The following is a 20,801-nucleotide window of genomic DNA, read 5'->3' as shown; positions in this document are numbered from 1 at the left end:
GCTGATTGGTGTTAGATGTGACATCTCTAAGTTTGCGGCAACACCCTGTTTGTGGTTTGCCCCTCCTAGGTCCACTGTCAGTAGGTACTCACCACTGCTGACCGGGAGCACCCCACAAGCCTTGCCGTTTCAGAGATACTCTGACCCAATCGTCTGGCCATAACAAGTTGGCCCTTGTCAAAGTCGCTTTACTCCTGCCCATTTCTCCTGAATCCAACACATTAACTTCAAGAACTGACTGTTCACTTGCTGCCTAATATATCCCACCCCTTGACAGGAACCATTGTAACAAGATAATCAATGTTATTCACTTCGCCTGTCATAATGTTTTGGCTGACTGGTATATATATTATATATATACCTTCATTTATTATATTGTAAGACACGTACTATGTTTTCATATTATTATGTGCTATGTTCACATATCTATAATAATAATAATATTTTATTTGTCATATGTAGGTTGGCACTGGGTCAACGGTACAATGAAATGTATTTGACAAGACAACGGGTCACCTCAGCAGTAATATTCCAAGGATAAATAAGATTTTAAAAATGACATTAGTAAGGTAAAAAGACAATATTAAAAATAGGTTAAAAGACAATGTTAAAAATAATCAACATACATGATTTGAAATGTGTTTATGAGTTCAGAAGCCTGATGGCCTGATGGTAGAAACTGTTCTTAAGTCTGGTGGTACGCTCAGCCATACTCCTGTATTGTCTGCCTGACGGTAACAAGAACAGCCTGCGTGCTGGGTGGCTGTGGTCCTTGATGATGCTGCGTGCCTTCCGCAGGCACCGCTGGTAGAAAATTTCCCGAATGGCCGGGAGACAGTTGCCAGTGATTTGCTGTGCCGTCTTCACCACTCTCTGTAGTGATTTGTGGCTGTGGGCAGAACAGTTCCCGTACCAGACTGTAATGCAGCCCGTCAGCAGGCTCTCGATGGTGCATCTGTAGAAGATTGTGAGGATGCTGGCGTTCATGCCAAACTTCCTGTCTTCTCAGGAAAAAGAGCCGCTGGTGGGCCTTCTTTGTTATTGTGTCCGTGTGCAGTGTCCAGGAAAGGTCCTCAGTGATGTGCACACCGAGGAACTTAAAGCTGTTGTGATCATGCATAATCTTTTTATTCACAAAATGCTGGAGTAACTCAGCAGGTCAGGCAGCATCTCGGGAGAAGGAATGGGTGACGTTTCAGGTCGAGACCCTTCTTCAGACTGATGTCAGGGGGGCGGGACAAAGGAAGGATATAGGTGGAGACAGGAAGATAGAGGGAGATCTGGGAATGGGGTGAAGGGAGGGACAGAGGGACTATCTAAAGTTGGAGAAGTCGACATTCATACCACTGGGCTGCAAACTGCCCAGGCGAAATATGAGGTGCTGTTCCTCCAATTTCCGGTGGGCCTCACTATGGCACTGGAGGAGGCCCATGACAGAAAGGTCAGACTGGGAATGGGAGGGGGACTTGAAGTGCTCGGCCACCGGGAGATCAGTTTTGTTAATGCGGACCGAGTGCAGGTGTTCAGCGAAGCGATCGCCGAGCCTGCGCTTGGTTTTGCCGATGTAAATAAGTTGACATCTTTGTACCAGCATCTGCAGTTATTTTCTTATGCATAATCTTTTCCCTTACTGGATAGCACGCAACAAAAAAAGCTCTTCACTTGACCTCGGTACACGTGATAATAATCCTGAAACTTCACCCATCCTTTTTCTCCACGGATGCTGCCTGGGCTGCTGAGTTACTCCAGCACTTTGTGCCTACCGTCACAGGCATGCGAGTGAGGTAAAAAAGAGGGAGAGCCAAGTGCTTGCGATGGGGTCCAAAAAATCGGAAACATTTTTGAAAATTTACACACAAAAGTATCAGTTTCAAGCCTCTTTTAAGTGCATATCAAAGTAAAAACAGACATTACAATATTATGTGAATATGTCACTGTATACAAATAACATTTTTATTATTTTAATTAATTTAGTCATATAATCTTCCACTTAAATTTAATATTTACTCATTACAGTTCCACCACTGATTTTCTGGCACTCTTGGTTCCAGTGCTTTGCTGGTTTATCCAGCCGGCCAAGGAAGTCGGCTGTGGGGATAGATGTGCTGGCTCCAGCTGGGCTGGAGTTCCAGAGTCCCGGTCGCAGGTTGCAAATTCAACCCGCCGATTGGCCGTGGAAGTCCCGATGAGGTCGAGATTGGCTGCCTTGCCCAGCCTAGGTACCACGTTTTCGGGGAGACTTCCAGGGCGGGGAGATTTCATGTGGGCTCTCATAATTTTGTCTGGATTTCAATGATTAGCGGCTATTTCTCCCGGAACCCCTAGCGACCTCTAGCGGAACCCTAGTGTTCCAGGGAATCCCGGTTGAGTATACATAATTTATTTTCTGCTATACATCGTTTATTTTTATTTTATTTTGATCCGTTTTCTCCATTGGTAAACGCGATTTCAGCAAAGTGAAAAACGCAGAAATCATACAAAAAGCGCGGAAAATGGATTTTTAAAACGTGGAAATCCGCGGAAAATTCACATACCTGCGCATGTACCACATGTACCAGCGTTTGCAATTCCTTCCCTTTGATTACACATTAATCAAACCCATTCCCCCAACATACTCCAAAGCCCCCTCTATTTTAATACGAGAAGCAAGCCTTCAGTTTCACAAACATTTTATTATTGCTCCATTTCATTATAACAAAGTGAAATGTTGGATAGCATATTTACATAAAAATATCTACAAAGGCACCCGGACGGGAACAGACGTCTGTAAAGGAGACGTAGGTCACCGTAGCAAAGCCAATCAACTTGGCCCACAGAACTCATTTCCAATGGCTGCTTGACATCCCCGTTCTTCTGATGGTCAATCTTCATCTTCAAAGTTCCCACCTTAGGAAGCCTCCTCATCTTCGATCTTGGGTGCCAGGTAATACTTGACGTGCCCCATGTCTGCAATCTTGTACTCCACCACTGCAATGATAAAACTCACCTTTAAATACCGGCCGGTACACCCTGCCCGACTTCCTGACTAACAATGTAAGTGGACCCCACTCCACGCACCGGGGTGCACATAAAGCTCTGGAGTAACTGCGAGCCAGGATCGCATCGAAGGGCCGAATGGCCTACTCCTGCACCTATTGCCTATAACTCAGCGAGTTTAGTTTAGAGCTACAGCGAGGAAACAGGCCCTTCGGCCCACTGAATCCGTGATCCCCGCACATTAACACTATCCTACACGCACCAGGTACAATTTTACACTTATGTCAAGCCAATTAACCTACGTCTTTGGAGGGTGGGAGGAAACCGAAGATCTCGGAGAAAACCAAGGCAGGTCACGGGGAGAAGGTACAAACAGCAAGGCAGCAACTCTACTACTGCGCCGCCGTGCCGCCCCGAGTCAGGCAGCACCTCTGGAGAAAATAGATAGGTGACGTTTCGTGTCAGGATCCTAAAACGTCACCGATCCAAATTCTCCAGGGATTCTGTCTGGTCGGCAAGGACCCAGTGGGACGAAGGCCTGTTTCCGCGCTGTATCTCTAAACTAAACTACTCAACTTATATCCTGCAAACATGCACAACTTTGGGATGTGGGAGGAATCCGGAGGAAACCCACGCAGTCGGGGGGAGAACGTGCCAACTCCACAGACAGCACCTGTAGTCAGGTGTGAACCTGACTCTCTGTTGCTGCGAGGCAGCTCTACCAGCTGCGCCACCAAAAAAGGTAGAAGCAAACCACCAATTACCATGGTTTTCCTCAAGTAGGTCAGGTCTCATTATGGAGACGGAGACAAAACAAACTGGTGTAGCCACAAGGGAGCACGGTGCTCAGTGTAAACATCCAACATCTTACAAACTAAAGAGCCAAACGCCATTCAATCAAACGTGAAAGGTTACGTTTTGTTCATTAGGCACCAAGCTAAATGGTCAATGGACAAACACTCCCATAGGTTAGACAATAGGTGCAGGAGTAGGCCATTCGGCCCTTCGAGCCAGCATCACCATTCAATGTGATCATGACTGATCATTCTCAATCAGTACCCCGTTCCTGCCTTCTCCCCATACCCCCTGACTCCGCTATCCTTAAGAGCTCTATCTAGCTCTCTCGTGAATGCATTCAGAGAATTGGCCTCCACTGCCTTCTGAGGCAGAGAATTCCACAGATTCACAACTCTCTATGACTGAAAAAGTTTTTCCTCATCTCCGTTCTAAATGGCCTACCCCTTATTCTTAAACTGTGGCCCCATGTTCTGGACTCCCCCAACATTGGGAACATGTTTCCTGCCTCTAACGTGTCCAACCCCTTAATAATCTTATACGTTTCGATAAGATCCCCTCTCATCCTTCTAAATTCCAGTGTATACAAGCCTAGTCGCTCCAGTCTTTCAACATATGACAGTCCCGCCATTCCGGGAATTAACCTAGTAAACCTAGGCTGCACGCCCTCAATAGCAAGAATATCCTTCCTCAAATTTGGAGACCAAAACTGCACAGTACTCCAGGTGTGGTCTCATACCCCACTCCCGATAATTCATTCAGATGTCATCCATGTTATTTGGGTGCCTATTTGGTAGAGCCACTCACTATGCTGCCTGTCCCGCTGAGTTAACATAGAAAATAGGTGCAGGAGGAGGCAATTTGGCCCTTCGAGCCAGCACCCTCCCCTGACATCAGTCTGAAGAAGGGTCTCGACCCGAAGCGTCACCCATTCCTTCTCTCCCGAGATGCTGCCTGACCGGCTGAGTTACTCCAGCATTTTGTGTCTCCCTTCGATTTAAACCAGCATCTGCATATGCGCAGGCACCAGCAGGCCCTCTCTCTGATGCGCAGGCACCAGCAGGCCCTCTCTCTGACAACTTCAGATAGCTCCTGTCCCTCCCTTCCCCTCCTCCTTCCCAGAGCTGCCTCTATCTTCCTGTCTCCACCTATATCCTTCCTTTGTCCCACCCCCGACATCAGTCTGAAGAAGGGTCTCGACCCGAAACGTCACCCATTCCTTCTCTCCCGAGATGCTGCCTGACCTGCTGAGTTACTCCAGCATTTTGTGAATAAAAAAAAAAAAATCTGCAGTTTCTTTTCCTGCTGAGGGAGTGACCCTGATTTTCTACCCCTGATCTCTGCCGTGAGAACTATCTTCCTTCATCAGCCTGTCGGTGTCTGGCTTAGAACATTTCCATTGACCCATCATGGTCGAGTTAGCTTAAACTCTTTCCAAAGGTAGGCGGTGAGGGTTTTCAGAAGATACCACATGATGGATGATAAGGACACCCATTAGAAAGTACTGGAGTACATGAACTTTAGCAGGAAATCTATGTATGCGGGTAATGTTTGTTCTGGCCAACGCTTGTGTGCATTGTAAATTAATTCAGGCACAACCTATTTACCATCTCACAACCCAAAACCATCAGGGCAATTCAACCACCCTATTGTTTCAAAACTGCCTTACCTCATTGTTTCAAAACGGAGGTAAGAAGAAACCTTTTCACCCAGAGAGTTGTCAATTTGTGGAATTCTCTGCCACAAAGGGCAGTGGAAGCCAATTCACTGGATGGATTTAAGAGAGAGTTGGATAGAGCTCTAGTAGAGTAGGGGCTAGTAAAATCTAGTAGGGGCTAGTAGAATCAAGGGATATGGGGAGAAGACAGGCATGGGTTATTGACTGGGGACGATCAGCCATGATCACAATGAATGGCGGTGCTGGCTCGAAGGGCCGAATGGCCTCCTCCTGTACCTATTTTCTGTTTCTATGTTACCTCACAGCACTGGAGAACCGGGTTTGATCCTGACCTCGGGCGTTGTCTGTGTGGAGTTTTCCCTGTGACTGGGTGGGTTTCCTCCGGGTGCTCGGAATTCCTCCCACATTCCCAAGCTTGTGGGTTAATTGCCCCTCTGTAAAATTGTCCCCCGTGTGCAGGGAGTGGATGACATGGAACTAATGTGAACATGCGATTGATGGTCAGCGTGGACTCGATGGGCTGAAGAGCTGGTTTCCATGTTGTAGCTCCAAACTAAAGGTTTATTTTGCTTTAAGGTCACCCAGAATCTTTGTACTAGGCAAAGCAGGGCACATTCAACATCAAATACTGAAAGGCATAAGGGGAACAACAGGCCCAGAGAAGCTACAGCACAGAAACAGGCCCTTCATCGTACCGAGTCCGCGCCGACCAGCAATCACCCTGTACACTAGTTCTATCCTGTGCACTAGGGGCAATTTACCAAAGGCAATTAACCTACAAACATGCACATTTTTGGAGTGTGGAAGGAAACCAGAGCACCCGGAGAAAACCCACGCAGTCACAGGGAGAAGGTGCCAACTCCGTATCGATTGCACCCACAACCAGGATCAAACCTGGTGCTGTAAGGCAACAACTCTACTGCTGTGCTAATGTGCCGCCCTTGCACTTTGAGACCACTTGGTTAAACATATGATGTGCTGTAGCTTACAGGCCTTCAGAGAAGTGGGAGGTCCCACCATTGAAAACGCTCTAGTTTTGCTTGCACAGGCAGGATGGATGGGCTGAATGGCCTCCAACCATATCATCTACTCCCAATGAGTCCCAGGGGACACCCCCTAAAAAGTAAGTAAGTATTCTCGACTCGAAACATCGCCCATTCCTTCTCTCCTGAGATGCTGCCTGACCTGCTGAGTTACTCCAGCATTTTGGGAACGAACTACAGATGCTTGTTTAAACCGAAGATAGACACAAAATGCTGGAGCAACTCAGCAGGACAGGCAGCATCTGTGGAGAGAAGGAATGGGTGACATTGCGGGCCGAGACCCTTCTTCAGACTGATGTCAGGGGAGAGGGAGATACATGGATAAAAAGGTGTAAGAATAGGGAATCTCAATAGCCGAGCGGTGGAGCGCGCAGGGAAGGCAGGGAGCTGGAGCACATACCGAGGGGAATATCCGCAGACATGCTGAGCGTGACGGTCGGCGAGAGAGGGGTCGCCTTGGTGAAGAAGTTCAGGTACCGCAGGGCAAAGGTCAGCTGCACGGGCTCGTTCATCTCGATGGTCACCTGCGAAGGAAAGCGAGGTTGTGGTGTTAGCTTCGCCGCCGCTCCCCGTGCCCGGCGCGGTCACTCACACCCGGCAGGTCGCAGCCACAGCAGAGCAAATGGACGGCTGTAGAGCCGGGATCTGGTTGCAATACTGGCCGAGGAAAAGTGAACCCAAAACGAGGAGGGACACGGGACGGACGGACACGCAGTTTGGTGCAGTGAACCATCGTACCACAACTAATGAGCTGTCCTGAACCACAATCCACCTCACTGGAGACCCTCAGACTATCTTTAATCATTGGCTTTATCTTGCACTACACGTTATTACCATCATCGTGTATCTGCACACTGTAGATGGCTCGATTGTAATCGTGTATAGTCTTTCCGCTGACTGGTTAGCACGCAACAAAAAGCTGTTCACTGTACCTCGGTGCGCGTGACAATGAACTAAACTGAGCACGGGACAGGCGCACTCCTTGCTCACTGGACCACTTCCGCCCTCGACGCTGATGTGCTAAGCTGGCCATCCACGAGTCATGGCGCCAGGTGGAAGAGGTCTCCGCCCAGGCTGGCTGCCTGCCCCTTTTCCGGGGTTACGCCCGCACACGGGTGGTTTTAGAGGGACCACACGCTGTCCACGGGCACGCTCGGGGACTTCCAGCACCACTGGGGGCGGAATGTACCAGGGGGTATGGGGAGAAGGCAGGAACGGGGTATTGACTGAGAATGATCAGCCATGATCACATTGAATGGCGGTGCTGGCTCGAAGGGCCGAATGGCCTCCTCCTGCACCTATTGTCTATTGTATCGTTAATACGGATTGTGAAATAGTTATTTAAAGTTCAGTATATTTGTTTTACTTGTGCTATGATGGTGGGTTTGGTTGAATTGTTTACTATTGTAAATGGTATTGTGAATAATTGAATAAATCTAATTTTGGTTAAAACAAAAACACTGAAGTTGCCCCGAATGGAAACGCAGCTCAATGCCGCACAACTTCACCGTGCCGCGCTTACGGAATGATCCGACACTCAGGGAGATCAGACGACGGACAGAAAAACCCCAGCTCGCGTTTCCGGTCTGTTGATCTGGGGGAAATAGTCTTGAGTCTCACCGCAGAAGACGGGCCATTGACGTCAGTGTCAGTACTGGGGTGATAACCACAGTCCACCTGTGGTCAGACCTCTCATCCACCTTTCAGGGCAGTGAAATCCTTACTCAGTCTGCTCTGTGAACGAACCATCGAGACCCCGCTGACTAGCGATGCCCGTACACTAACACCATCCTGCATACTCGAGACAATTTAGTTTTGCCGACGACAATTAACATATTTCTGTTGTGCTGCTGAAAGTAGGAATTTCATTGTTCTATCTGGGACATGTGACAATAAAACACTCTGGACTTGTTTACTAGAGATACAGCGCGGAGACAATCCCATCTGCCGACCGAGCCCGCGCTCACCAGCAATCACCCCGTACACTCGCACTACCCCACACGCTTGGGACATTTTACATCAGCCAATTAACCTACAAATCTGTACGTCCTCCGAGTGTGGGAGGAAACCAGAGCACCTGGAGAAAACCCACATGGTTAGAGGGAGAGCGTACAAACTCCGCACCGACAGCACCCAAAGTCGGGATCGAACCCGGGTCTCTGGCACTGTGAGGCAGTGACTTCACCGCTGCACCACTTGACACAGGATTGACCTGACCTGATATAGGAATGTTCCCCACCAATGAGTGTTGGCTCAAAGGGATATTCCCAGTAAATCACTCACTTGGAGCTGCTACTTGTTTGGGAGAAGAATGATCATAACTGGATGGACATGTGAAATGTGGTTCCCACCCCAAGTCAAGTCAAGTTTATTTGTCACATACACATACACGATGAGCAGTGAAATGAAAGTGGCAATGCCTGCGGATTGTGCAAAAAAAGGAATTAGTTACAGCATATAAATTAGTTAATCCAGAGAAGACAAAATTTAGTCCCTGGAGTTACACCTATTTCTATTTCTCAAAACCTATTTCTACTCCCTAGCGTTTGAGGCTCATTGAGGAGGCACTGTGAACTGTTTGCGTGCTACTGTATGTTTCTTTTTTTTTCCCTTAGTACCTAATCAGATGTACAGCACTTTGGTCAACGTGGGTTGTTTTTAAATGTGCTATACAAATAAAATTGACTTGACTTGACACCTCCTGATGTATAGGTCCTGCAGGGGGGCGAGTGTAGTTCCCATGGTGCGTTCTGCCGAACGCACTACTCTCTGCAGGGCCTTCCTGTCCTGGGCAGAGCTGTTCCCAAACCAGACTGTAATGTTGCCGGGGAGGATGCTCTCTACAGCCCCAGAGTAGAAGCATTGAAGGATCCTCAGAGACACTCTGAATTTCCTCAGCTGTCTAAGGTGGTAAAGGCGCTGCTTTGCCTTACCCACCAGTGCGGCAATGTGCGTTGCCCAGTGGACCTTTTAATGGCCCCTCTTCTGTGGTGAGACTCGAGACTACTTTCTCCAGACCAATCGCCCAGAAACGCGACCACCGTTGATGCGATTGTGTGACTGGCTCATCCCGGGAGGGGTCAGCTCCCGGTGGAAAGCTACCAAAGGCACTCACCGCCTCCTCTTCTTTGTCCACGTTGCTGGTCTGCGACAGCTTAACGTTGCCAGTGCCCAGCTCACCGCTGGCGGAGAACTTCACCCCGTCCTTGGCGCAGGAGATGACAACCACATCGCCGATCTGGCTCAGGTCCCGGCAGATACGGGAAAACTCGCCAGACGGCATCTTCACCACGCAGCTGTACTCCTGCTCCTGGAAAACACCGGGACAGAGCACACAGTCAGACCAGCCGAGAGACAACTAACAACCCCCGCCCTCACCGACGGCTCACCAAACCCCCAACTCAACACCATGACTTACTGGAATTCCCAGCTGCTCAACGTCCAAATCCATCAGCTTCATCTCGTAGTCCGACACTTTCTCCTGATCTGCAATTTGCAATGGCAAATGTCAAACTTAATGCTCAAAGCTCCCCAATCATTATTTACACAATTATACACAACTTCTCGCACTCAGTGTACTATTGGACGAGTGCAAATGGGGCAGCACAATGATAGAGTTGCCACCTTACAGCACAGTGACCCGGGTTCGATCCTGACTCTGGGCGCTTGCCACTGTGGAGTTTGGACGTTCTCCACGTGTCCGCGTGGGTTTTCTCCGGTTTCACCCCACTCCATAGACGTCCAGTTTTGTAGGTTAATTGGCTTTGGTAGAAATTGTAAACTGTCCGTAGTGTGTAGGATATTGCTCGTGTACAGGGTGATCGCTGGTCGGCACATGCTGGGGTGGGCTGAAGGGCCCATTTCCGTGTTGTATCGCTAAAGTCTAAAGATTATTGGAAGTATAGCAGTATAAACAAATACAAAGCACAGATAGGGTACAGTCAGAACCTTTTTCCCAGGGTGGAATTGTCCAAAATCAGAGGGCGTGGCTATAAAGTGAGGGGGGGGGGGGAGTTTAATGCAGATATGTGGGGCAGGTTTCTGTTTGCAGAGAGTAGTGGGGGCTTTGCTGGGTGAGAAGTGAGCGGGGTAAAGAGAGGAGGTAGTGGCGTTTAAGAAGCTTTCAGATAAAAAGTGCAGGGAATAGAGGATTATGAGAAGAGTTTAACAGCATCATGTTCGGTACAAACATTATAGGCCGAAGTGCCCCATTCCTGTGCTGTACTGTTCAATGCAAGGCGATTATTGGAAGTATAGAAGCTTATAAAATTTGAGGCTCAGAGTAGACCAGTGTTTCTCAGCCGGGGTTCCCTGGAACGCTAGGGTTCCGCTAGAGGTCGCTCGGGGTTCCGCTAGAGGTCGCTCGGGGTTCCGAGAGAGGTCGCTCGGGGGTTCCGAGAGAAATAGTGATAAATAGGCTAATCATATGTAAATGCATTTTTGAGTCATTTTTGTGTTTGATTTCATAATCGTAATTTTATTATACACGTACGGCATACTCTTGGAAAATTCTTGGGTATTGTAATAAAGTCTTCAACCTGGTATATCATTTAAAAGTATAATAATCATTGGGAATATATTTAGCAACGTCTATACACAGAAAAAATCATTGACGCTTTCATTTCCTCCCGCCTAGACTACTGCAACTCCCTATACACTGGGATCAGCCAATCTTCCCTGTCCCGCCTGCAACTGGTCCAAAACGCCGCAGCGAGACTCCTGACGGGTACCCGTAAAAGGGACCACATCACCCCGATTCTGGCCTCTCTCCACTGGCTCCCTGTACGGTACAGAATCAACTTCAAGCTCCTCCTATTCACGTATAAAGCCCTAAATGGACACTCCCCCCCCTACATCAAAAATCTTCTAACCCCCCTCTCTAACTCCAGGTCCCTCAGGTCGGCCAACTTGGGGCTACTCACTATCCCACGGTCTAGGCTTAAGCTCAGGGGTGACCGCGCTTTTGCGGTTGCAGCTCCTAGACTGTGGAACAGCATCCCTCTCCCCATCAGAACTGCCCCCTCCATCGACTCCTTTAAGTCCGGGCTCAAAACCTATTTCTACTCCCTAGCGTTTGAGGCTCATTGAGGCTGTGAACTGTTTGCGTGCTACTGTATGTTTCTTTTTTTTTTTCCTTAGTACCTAATCAGATGTACTGCACTTTGGTCAACGTGAGTTGTTTTTAAATGTGCTATACAAATAAAATTGACTTGACTTGACTTGACCTGTGTGAAACGGCCTTTAGTGGTCAGTGGACAGGAGCTGTACGTGACCGATTCGTGTACCATCACCTGTGACTCACTCGATTACAGACGCACACACTGTCTCCATCAGCCCAGTCTGTGCTTCCTGGCGTGCAGGTAGTCTCTCATTCACCCACGTTATTTAGCATTTTTTGCCCATCATTTAGGGGTGTTATATGAATTTTAAGTATGTTTACGTTTATTTTTGTTAGTTTATGATAAGTTTGTGTTTATGTATGTTTTCGTTAGTTTATGAAAAATGTATGTGTGTTGTTTTCCCCCTCTCTCTCTCTCTCTCTCTCTCTCTCTCTCTCTCTCTCTCTCTCTCTCTCTCTCTCTCTTCCTCTCAGACATGAAAATCATTTGAAGGGCAAAAAGGCTGAGAAACGCTGGAGTACAGTCAGAACCATTCCCAAGGTGGAAATGTGAAAGACTAGAAGGCACAGCCTTAAAGTCCGATGGGCAAAGTTTAACAGAGACGTACCTTGCCAGTTTATTTTAAAACACAGAAAGTGGAGGCAGCCTAGAAGGCGCTAGGAAGGGTGGTGTGTGGAGACAGATACATTTACGAGGCTGTGAGATAAGCACATGGATATGCAGGGAATGGAGGGATATACATCACGTGCAGGCAGAGGCGAGTTTAACTTAGCATCATGTGCAGCATGGACATTGTGTACCAGCGGGCCCATTCCTGTGCTGCACTGTTCTATGTTACGCACTGGAACACCATGGTTGTGGACACATGACAGAAATTATTTACTTTTGACGATGAGACACTTACGGCCACATTAACAGGTGCCCAAGATGCGGTTTTAACAGAATGAACGAGGGGGGGGGGGGGGGGGGGGGAAGAGAAATTGCTTCCGTTGGCAGGTCATTGATCACACATCAGATTAGGATAATTGCTATTAGAACCAGGGAAAAATGAATCAACAAGGAAAATTGGCTTGTACATTCTCCCCGTGACCTGCGTGGTGGTTTCTCTCCGAGAACTTCAGTTTTCCCCCCACACTCCATCCATCGACTTACAGGTTTGTCGGCTAATTGGCTTGGTACAAATGTAAAAATTGTCCCTAGTGCGTGTAGGATAATGTTAATGTGCTGGGATCGCAGGTCGGTGCGGCCGAAGGGCCTGTTGCTGCTCAGTATCGGTGAACTAAATTAAATCTGTGCGACTGGTGTTGTGTGGAGTCTGCACGTTCTCCCTGCGATCATGAGAGTTCCCTCCAATTGCTCTAATTACCTCTCACATCCCAATAACCTGGGCATTGGCAGCATAACTGACCGGTGTAAAGTTTCTTTAGCGTGTATTTAGGACAAAGAATAGATTAGAATAGGGCGGCACGGTGGCGCAGCGGTAGAGTTGCTGCCTTACAGCGAATGCAGCGCCGGAGATTCAGGTTCGATCCTGACTATGGGCGCCCGTTCTCCCCGTGACCTGCGTGGGTTTTCTCCGAGATCTTCGTTTTCCTCCCCCACTCCAAAGACGTACAGGTTTGTAGGTTAATTGGCTGGGCAAATGTAAAAATTGTCCCTAGTGGGTGTAGGATAATAGTGTTATTAGTGTGCGGGGATCGCTGGGCGGCGCGGACCCGGTGGGCCGAAGAGCCTGTTTCTGCGCTGTATCTCTAAATCTAAATAAAATCTAAAAATTACAAGGAAAAATGGCGAGGGGATGGAGTTACTAAGAGAGGCAGCATGGAAGTGAAGGGCAGAACAGCTCTTGCGTTAGAAGGAAACATTGTTCTGATGATTTGAATGCTCTGCAAAATAGGATGGTGGAAACAAATTCAACTGTAACTTTAAGATGAGAAAAGGCTAGCAATCTGACACAATTATTTGCATGTCTGCAGGGGAAACCAGCCGAAATGGATTATCCTCAGCAAAAAAATAATTGGGTGGAGTGCATGTGATTTTAACAACAGCGCACGAGGTCTGACAGAGGACTTTGTTAGATTAAACCGCATAGACCAAAATCTGTGTTTTCACCCACTGTAGTTTGGGGTGTATAAAAAGGCACAAAGTGCTGGAGTAATTCAGCAGGCAAAACAGTATCTCTCGAGAACATGGATAGGCGACGTTCCCCATGGATAGGCGGGTTTTGGGCCCCTTCTTCAGATTGCTTTTGAGTGTGTTTATATGGGGAGAGAAGACAGCTGGAAGAGAGAAAAGGCTGCACAAAGCATGGTAACAGGTTGTGTAAGAAGGAACTGCAGATGCTGGTTTACCAAAGATAGACACAAGATAGGTGGTGTAGTTAATAATGAAGTCGATTTTCAAAGTCTACAGAGAGACTTGGGCCTTTTGGAAGGTTGGGCTGAAAGATGGCAGATGGAGTTTAATGCTGATAAGTGTGAGGTGCTGCATTTTGGTAGGACAAATCAAAATAGGACGTACAGGGTAAATGGTAGGGAATTGAGGAATGCAGTGGAACAGAGGGATCTGGGAATAACTGTGCATTGTTCCCTGAAGGTGGAATCTTATGTGGATAGGGTGGTGAAGAAGGCGTTTGGTATGCTTGCCTTTATAAATCAGAGCATCGAATATAGAAGTTGGGATGTAATGTTAAAATTGTACAGGGCATTGGTGAGGCCGAATCTGGAGTATGGTGTGCAGTTCTGGTCGCCAAATTATAGGAAGGATGTCGACAAAATGGAGAGGGTACAGAGGAGATTTACTAGAATGTTGCCTGGGTTTCAGCACTTAAGCTACAGAGAGAGGTTGAACAGGTTGGGTCTTTATTCTTTGGAGCGTAGAATGTTGAGGGGGGACTTGGTAGAGGTTTTTAAAATTTTAAGAGGGACGGACAGAGTTGACGTGGGTAGGCTTTTCCCTTTGAGAGTGGGGAAGATTCCAACAAGGGGACATAACTTCAGAATTAAGGGACAAAAGTTTAGGGGTAACACGAGGGGTAACTTCTTTACTCAGAGGGTGGTGGCTGTGTGGAATGAGCTTCCGGTGGAAGTGGTGGAGGCAGGCTCGATTTTATTATTTAAGAGTAAATTGGATAGGTATATGGATGGGAGGGTTATGGTCTGAGAGCAGGTAGATGAGACTAGGTCAGAGAAAGTGGTCGGCGTGGACTGGTAGGGCCGAACGGGCCTGTTTCCGTCCTGTAATTGTTATATGTTATATGGTTATAAGATGCCAGAGTAACTCAGCAGGACAGGCAGCATCTCTGGATGGAAGGAATGGGTGACATTTCAGGTCGAGACCCTTCTTCAGACTGAGTGGAAGAGGGAGACATCGAGATATGGAAGGGTAAGGTGTGACAATGAGAGATCAAAGGAAACCAAGCTCAAGGAAAATGTAGACTAGATCATGGTTAGGTGGGGGACGGTAACAAAGAGGTATACAAAGTAAAATGTAATCAGGAAGACAGTCAAACTAGTCATAGAAATAGGATGGGGGTGGGATGGAGAGGTTGATACAGGTGAGGGGGCTGATGGGAGGATGGTGGACAAAAACCAGAGATGAAAAGGCAGAGGACGTGAGACAAAAGCATTGAAGAGTTGCAAATGTGAAGCTAGAGGAAGAAATGTAGATGGAAGGGGGGAGAAATAGGTGCAAATCCAGTGAGGCACAGGAGAGGGGAAGGCCGGGGATTGGGGGAGTGACGTCATTTAACCCAAAACGGTGACACAATGGACTTGGTACCTAGTATGGGCCTATTCTGTGCAACACGAGACGCTGGTGGATATTCAGTCCGAATCAAGGTTGCAGTTGGTAGATTTTTCGACACCAAGGAATGGGTAATCAGCACCATTGATGAACTGAAGGGGTGATATGGTCAACTACTGCTGTTATTTCTGGCAGTATCTGTCTAAGCGGACCCAAGTGTCAATGCCCAATACTCACTCTGTGCCTCGAACACCAGTGCCAGTGTGTCCGCATTGTCCTCTGCTCTCAGTGTGATGATATCATCATTGCCAGCGCATTTAAGGATTTTGGACATGCTGTGAAAAGGACCAGAGTATTAGAACCAGAGGTCAGTTATCACTAAACACAATGTCTTTGTAACCCACCAATTTGTAAAAAATTTTTTTTTAAACAATCTAAACCCAGAATGTTCTGCTTTTAATGATGCTCGAGCTAGACAGATAACTACCCTCTACTTTTACAGATCTGTTAACCTGGGTTTACCAATCATTTCGTGGAAAGTTTCGTTCAGAGGTACTGCATGGAAGCCAGCCCTTCGGCCCACAACACCATCGAATCCGCATTGACCGTATCACCTGTACACTAGTTCTATCCTAGACCCTAGGGGACAATTTACAAAAGCCAATTAACTTACAAACCTGAGATAGACACAAAAAGCTGGAGTAACTCAGCGACACAGGCAGCATCTCTGTTGAGAAGCAACGAGTGACGTTTCGGGTTGACACTCTTCTCCGGAGTCTAAAGAAGGGTCTCGACCCGAAGCGTCACCCATTCCTTCTTCCCAGAGATGCTGCCTGTCTCGCTGAGTTACTGAGTTTTGTGTCTATCTTCGGTTTAAACCAACTTCTGCAGTTCCTTCCTCAACAACATACAAACCTGCACGTCTTTGGAATGCGAGAGGAAACCAGAGCACCTGGAGAAAACCCTCAGTGACAGAGAGAGCATACAAGCTCTATGCATACAGCACCCGAAGTTAGGATCGAACCTGGGACTCTGGCAAAGTAGGGAAGCAACTCTTAAGGAAGCTGTGCCACTGTGCCCCCCGTGCCCCCCTTACAAACCTGTCTCCCTCTCCTAATGCTGCCTGATCCATGGAACATTTTACATCGCCAGTTTCTGCTTTCTAACATCCACACCATTTACTTTAGTTTTAGGAATTATAGGCACCTAGTATCCTGAAGGATCAAATAATCTATCCAAGGTATTTATTCACAAACTGCTGGAGTAACTGAGCAGGTCAGGCAGCATCTCGGGAGAGAAGGAATGGGTGATGTTTCGGGTCGAGACCCTTCTTCAGACTGATGTCAGGGATTCTCCACCTATATCCCTCCTTTGTCCCGCCCCCCTGACATCAGTCTGAAGGGTCTCGACCCGAAACGTCACCCATTCCTTCTCTCCTGAGATGCTGCCTGACCTGCTGAGTTACTCCAGCATTTTGTGAATAAATACCTTTGATTTGTACCAGCATCTAGTTATTTTCTTATAATCATCTATCCAGATCATTATTCATCTTATAGGATGCACTGTCCATCGCCTAGTAACCTACCACTACTTTGGTCAAGACCTGACTTTTGAGGGTCCTTGGGTGTGATACTAGGATATTCTGCACTTTCTTTCATTGAGTCTGTACAAGCTCTTTGATCAATCTCATTGCACCACCAATTTATTCCCACGTGGTCTTTTCCTCAACCTCAACCATTGATTACCAACCCACCAGCTACGTATCCAGTGCAATTTGGATCAATTTTCAAAATAGCTCAGCCACCATCGAATGGCAGGCAAGACTCCATGGGCCTAATTTCTGCTCTATATCTTAAAGTCGACACTGACCAACGTCTGTGGGTCATGGAAGGATGTTGGAGCACCTGGAAGAATCCCATTCAGTCACAGAGACAATGTACAGATCCACGCATATAATGCCAGAGGTCAGGATTGAACCCGGGTCAGTAGATGCACGTGGCTGCAGCTCCACCATCTGCTCCACCCATGGTGGTTTGAAGAGGCCGTACAGTGGGCAAAACGCCTGCGTGCATTGGTTATGAGAAATTCTCTTTTACAGATAAATTTTAACCGTTGGCCCATAGATGTCTGTTCATGTTATCGGAGCAGATTAGGCCATTCAGCCCATCAAGCCTACTCTGGCATTCAATCATGGCTGTTCTGTATTTCCCTCTCAACCCCATTCTCCTGCCTTCTCCCCATAACCCGACATCCAATGGGCAAATAAACATACAAAGTAGGAGCAGACACAGGCCCTCAAATCTGCTCAGCCTGCACCGATGCTGTAACCTCAATGCCAGGTTCCAACCTACCATGGTCATCTCCGACCCCTTTCCCGCCACCTCTTTTGTAAAACAAATCAGAATCAGTCTGAAGGTCCCAACCTGAAATATCACCCATACATGTTCTCTGGAAATGCTGAGTTCCTCCAGCACTTGGTGTCCTTTTGTGTAAACCAGCATCTGCAGCTCCTTGTTTCTACATCTATTGCCCTTTGAGGTAGATTTGCAAATACTTACGATTCTCTGAAAGAACAAAAACCTACTCGCCTTAAACAGGGGACTGCTTATTACTTTTGTGATCATTTGAACTAGAATCTCCCACGAGAGAGAAAACATCCTCTCCATATCCACCCCATCAAGACCCTGTAGAACTTGTCTATTTCAAGCAATCTTTGGTTTAATTGCAAAGACTTGCACCCAACAGCCAACTTATTCATTACTCTGAAGATAGACACAAAATGCTGAAGTAACTCAGCGGGACAGGCAGCATCTCTGGAGAAAAGTAACGGGTGACGTTTCGGGTCAAGACCCTTCTTCATCTTCAGACGGGTCTCGACCCGAAATATCACCCATTCCTTCTATTCAGAGATGCTGCCTGTCCGCTGAGTTACTCCAACATTTTGTGTCTATCTTCGGTTTAAACCAGCATCTACAGTTCCTTCCTACACATTATTCTCCTCTTTGCACTCAAGAGATGTGGATGAAATATGGAGTCAGGTCGTAGACCTATCACCATCTCCCTTAACAGTGTAGGATAGTCATAAAAAGCTGGAGTAACTCAGCCGGTCTGATAACATCTCTGGAGAAAAGGAATAGGTGGGGTTTTGGGTGGAGAACATTCTTCAGACCCTAACGGTGGGCCAGGCTAAATTAAATAACTGGGGGAAACAAGGAACTGTAGATGTAAGAAAATAGCTGCAGATGCTGGTACAAATCGAAGGTATTTATTCACAAAATGTTGGAGTAAGTCAGCAGGTCAGGCAGCATCTCAGGAGAGAAGGAATGGGTGATGTTTCGGCTCGAGACCCTTCTGAAGATGAAGTAGGGTCGAGACCCGAAACGTCACCCATTCCTTCTCTCCTGCGATGCTGCCTGACCTGCTGAGTTACTCCAGCATTTTGTAAATAAGGAACTGTAGATGCTGGTTTACGAAGGAAAGGCACAGAGAGTTGGAGAAACTCTGCGGGTCAGGCAAACACCCCTGGAGAACATTACGGGTCGGACCCCCCCCCCCCTCTCTCTCTCTCCCCCCCCCCCCCCCCCTCTCTCTCTCTCTCTCTCTCTCTCTCTCTCTTCTCTCTCTCTCCCCCCCTCTCTCTCTGTCCCCCCTCTCTCTCTGTCCCCCCTCTCTCTCTCTCCCCCTTTCTCTCCCCCCCCTCTCTCTCTCTCCCCCCTCTCTCTCTCTCCCCCCCTCCCCCTCTTTCTCCCCCTCTCTCTCTCTCCCCCCCCCCCTCCTTCAGACCGATTGGAGGCAAATAACTGGGGACTACACAGTTGCAAACTGTGTCTGTGCAGGAAATTGCTGGAAGGAGGGTTATTACAGGGAGAGGGGGAGGTATCATCCAACAGTTTAAAAAAAACCGAGAAGAATATAAGAAGCTAATTTGAGTTCGCAACATGATTGAAACGAAATCTCTGGACACAAATCTCCCCGCGTTGTGAATGAAATGTAACAAGTCTGGGCAAGTTCCCGCCAACCCGGCCTTTGTGCTTTCGCGCGCAAGTGACGTCACGGCCGGCCCGGTGGCGCCTTTTTTGTAACAAAAACGGAGGGAAATTTCAAGGGGCAGGTCTGGGTCTGCAACAACATACATATTATATGTGTGTATATATATATATATATATATATATATATATATATGTGTATGTCCCATCCACAAACCCAGCCGGCACAGTCAGTGACAAGGCTTGTCCCACTGCAAACAGAACCAGGACAAGTCTCTCTCATTCAGTCTGAAGAAGGGTCTCGACCCATTCCTTCTCTCCTGAGATGCTGCCCGACCTGCTGAGTTACTCCAGCATTTTGTGACTTAAATACCCTCGATTTGTACCAGCATCTGCAGTTATTTTCTTATATTATATACAGTCTCTTATACGCAGTCAGTGTGACACTCAACTGCTAGCCGCTGCAAAACAATAAACACACAAGTTGCACAAAAAGCACTGCATGCATTTATACAATTTTCCAAGTTTAGATACAAGCCACGAATCTAAAGCATATACAGGATGCTTTATTTTTTTGGAGGAGGGATGCTTATTTCAAGACTGAGCCCCATTTTCCCGGTGTATTTAATGTAGAATTGTGTTTTATTTTAATTTATTTTTCTCTTCTTGCAAACGTTTACGTTACCTGCTGAGGTTGACCCCCATGGATAGGTTCCTGTCGCAGCGGTAGGTGTCGAAGCCGTCGCTGCGAAGGGTGAGCTGCACCAGGGACACATGCGAGCTGTCCATGGACTGCAGGCTGATGCCGGTCGAGCTGATGTCCCAACAAGCCTCGGTGATCAGATCTTTCAGGGCCTCCAGCACCTTCTTCAGGATGCTCCCCTGCACCAAGCGGGCCTCGAACATCTTTGCGAATAATATCGAGCACTTGCAGCGCCGAAGAAACGAGAGGGGGAGTCGGTTTAATTGCAGGGCCAACTCACTCGCACCAAGTCTCACTAGCAAATGAACGGGCCTGAAGCTCCCTCCCCTCCTGATATAACCTCATGCAAATCATTCCTTCCATATATGGCAACAGCGCGAAATCACGTCTCATTTAAAAAAAATATTGACCTAAAAATAAAATTTGAAAACCCTCATTATTTGAATCGCATTTTCATGATACTAACTAAATTAAAATTAATTGAGTCTAAAGAAGGGTCCCGGCCCGAAACGTCACCCAATCTTTTTCTCCCCGCTGGGGTACTAGGCTTTTGTGTCTATCTTCCATATAAACACACAAATATACAATTAATACAATAAATTAGTACATAATATTAGGTAACCATAGTGCAAAAAACGAAGTCTGTAGAGCAAATTGATGTCTGCACTGCTGAATGTACAGCAAATATATCAAAGTTATATCTGCATTTCCTTTCAATGCAAAATATTAAGACTTATTCCTGAAAATTGACAGTTG

The 20,801-nt window shown here is 47.3% G+C and overlaps 1 protein-coding gene across 1 annotated transcript; it reads right to left on the bottom strand.

Annotated features, from left to right (window-relative positions):
- Positions 1-1,963: 1,963 nt before the first annotated feature.
- Positions 1,964-20,370, bottom strand: pcna (proliferating cell nuclear antigen). Its single transcript, XM_078429215.1, has 6 exons — positions 20,028-20,370; positions 15,594-15,691; positions 9,911-9,978; positions 9,608-9,802; positions 6,893-7,016; positions 1,964-2,967 (listed from the first exon to the last, which is right to left on the bottom strand). Exons 1-6 carry the CDS (start codon positions 20,246-20,248, stop codon positions 2,888-2,890), a joined length of 786 nt encoding a protein of 261 aa, XP_078285341.1. The 5' UTR covers positions 20,249-20,370; the 3' UTR covers positions 1,964-2,887.
- Between the last annotated feature and the right edge of the window lie 431 nt (positions 20,371-20,801).

The sequence above is a fragment of the Rhinoraja longicauda genome, chromosome 36 (genome assembly GCF_053455715.1).
Source record: "Rhinoraja longicauda isolate Sanriku21f chromosome 36, sRhiLon1.1, whole genome shotgun sequence".
Classification (NCBI taxonomy): Eukaryota; Metazoa; Chordata; class Chondrichthyes; order Rajiformes; family Arhynchobatidae; genus Rhinoraja; species Rhinoraja longicauda.
The sequence above is the reverse complement of the archived record's forward strand: the minus strand, read 5'-3'. Positions and strand labels throughout refer to the sequence as shown.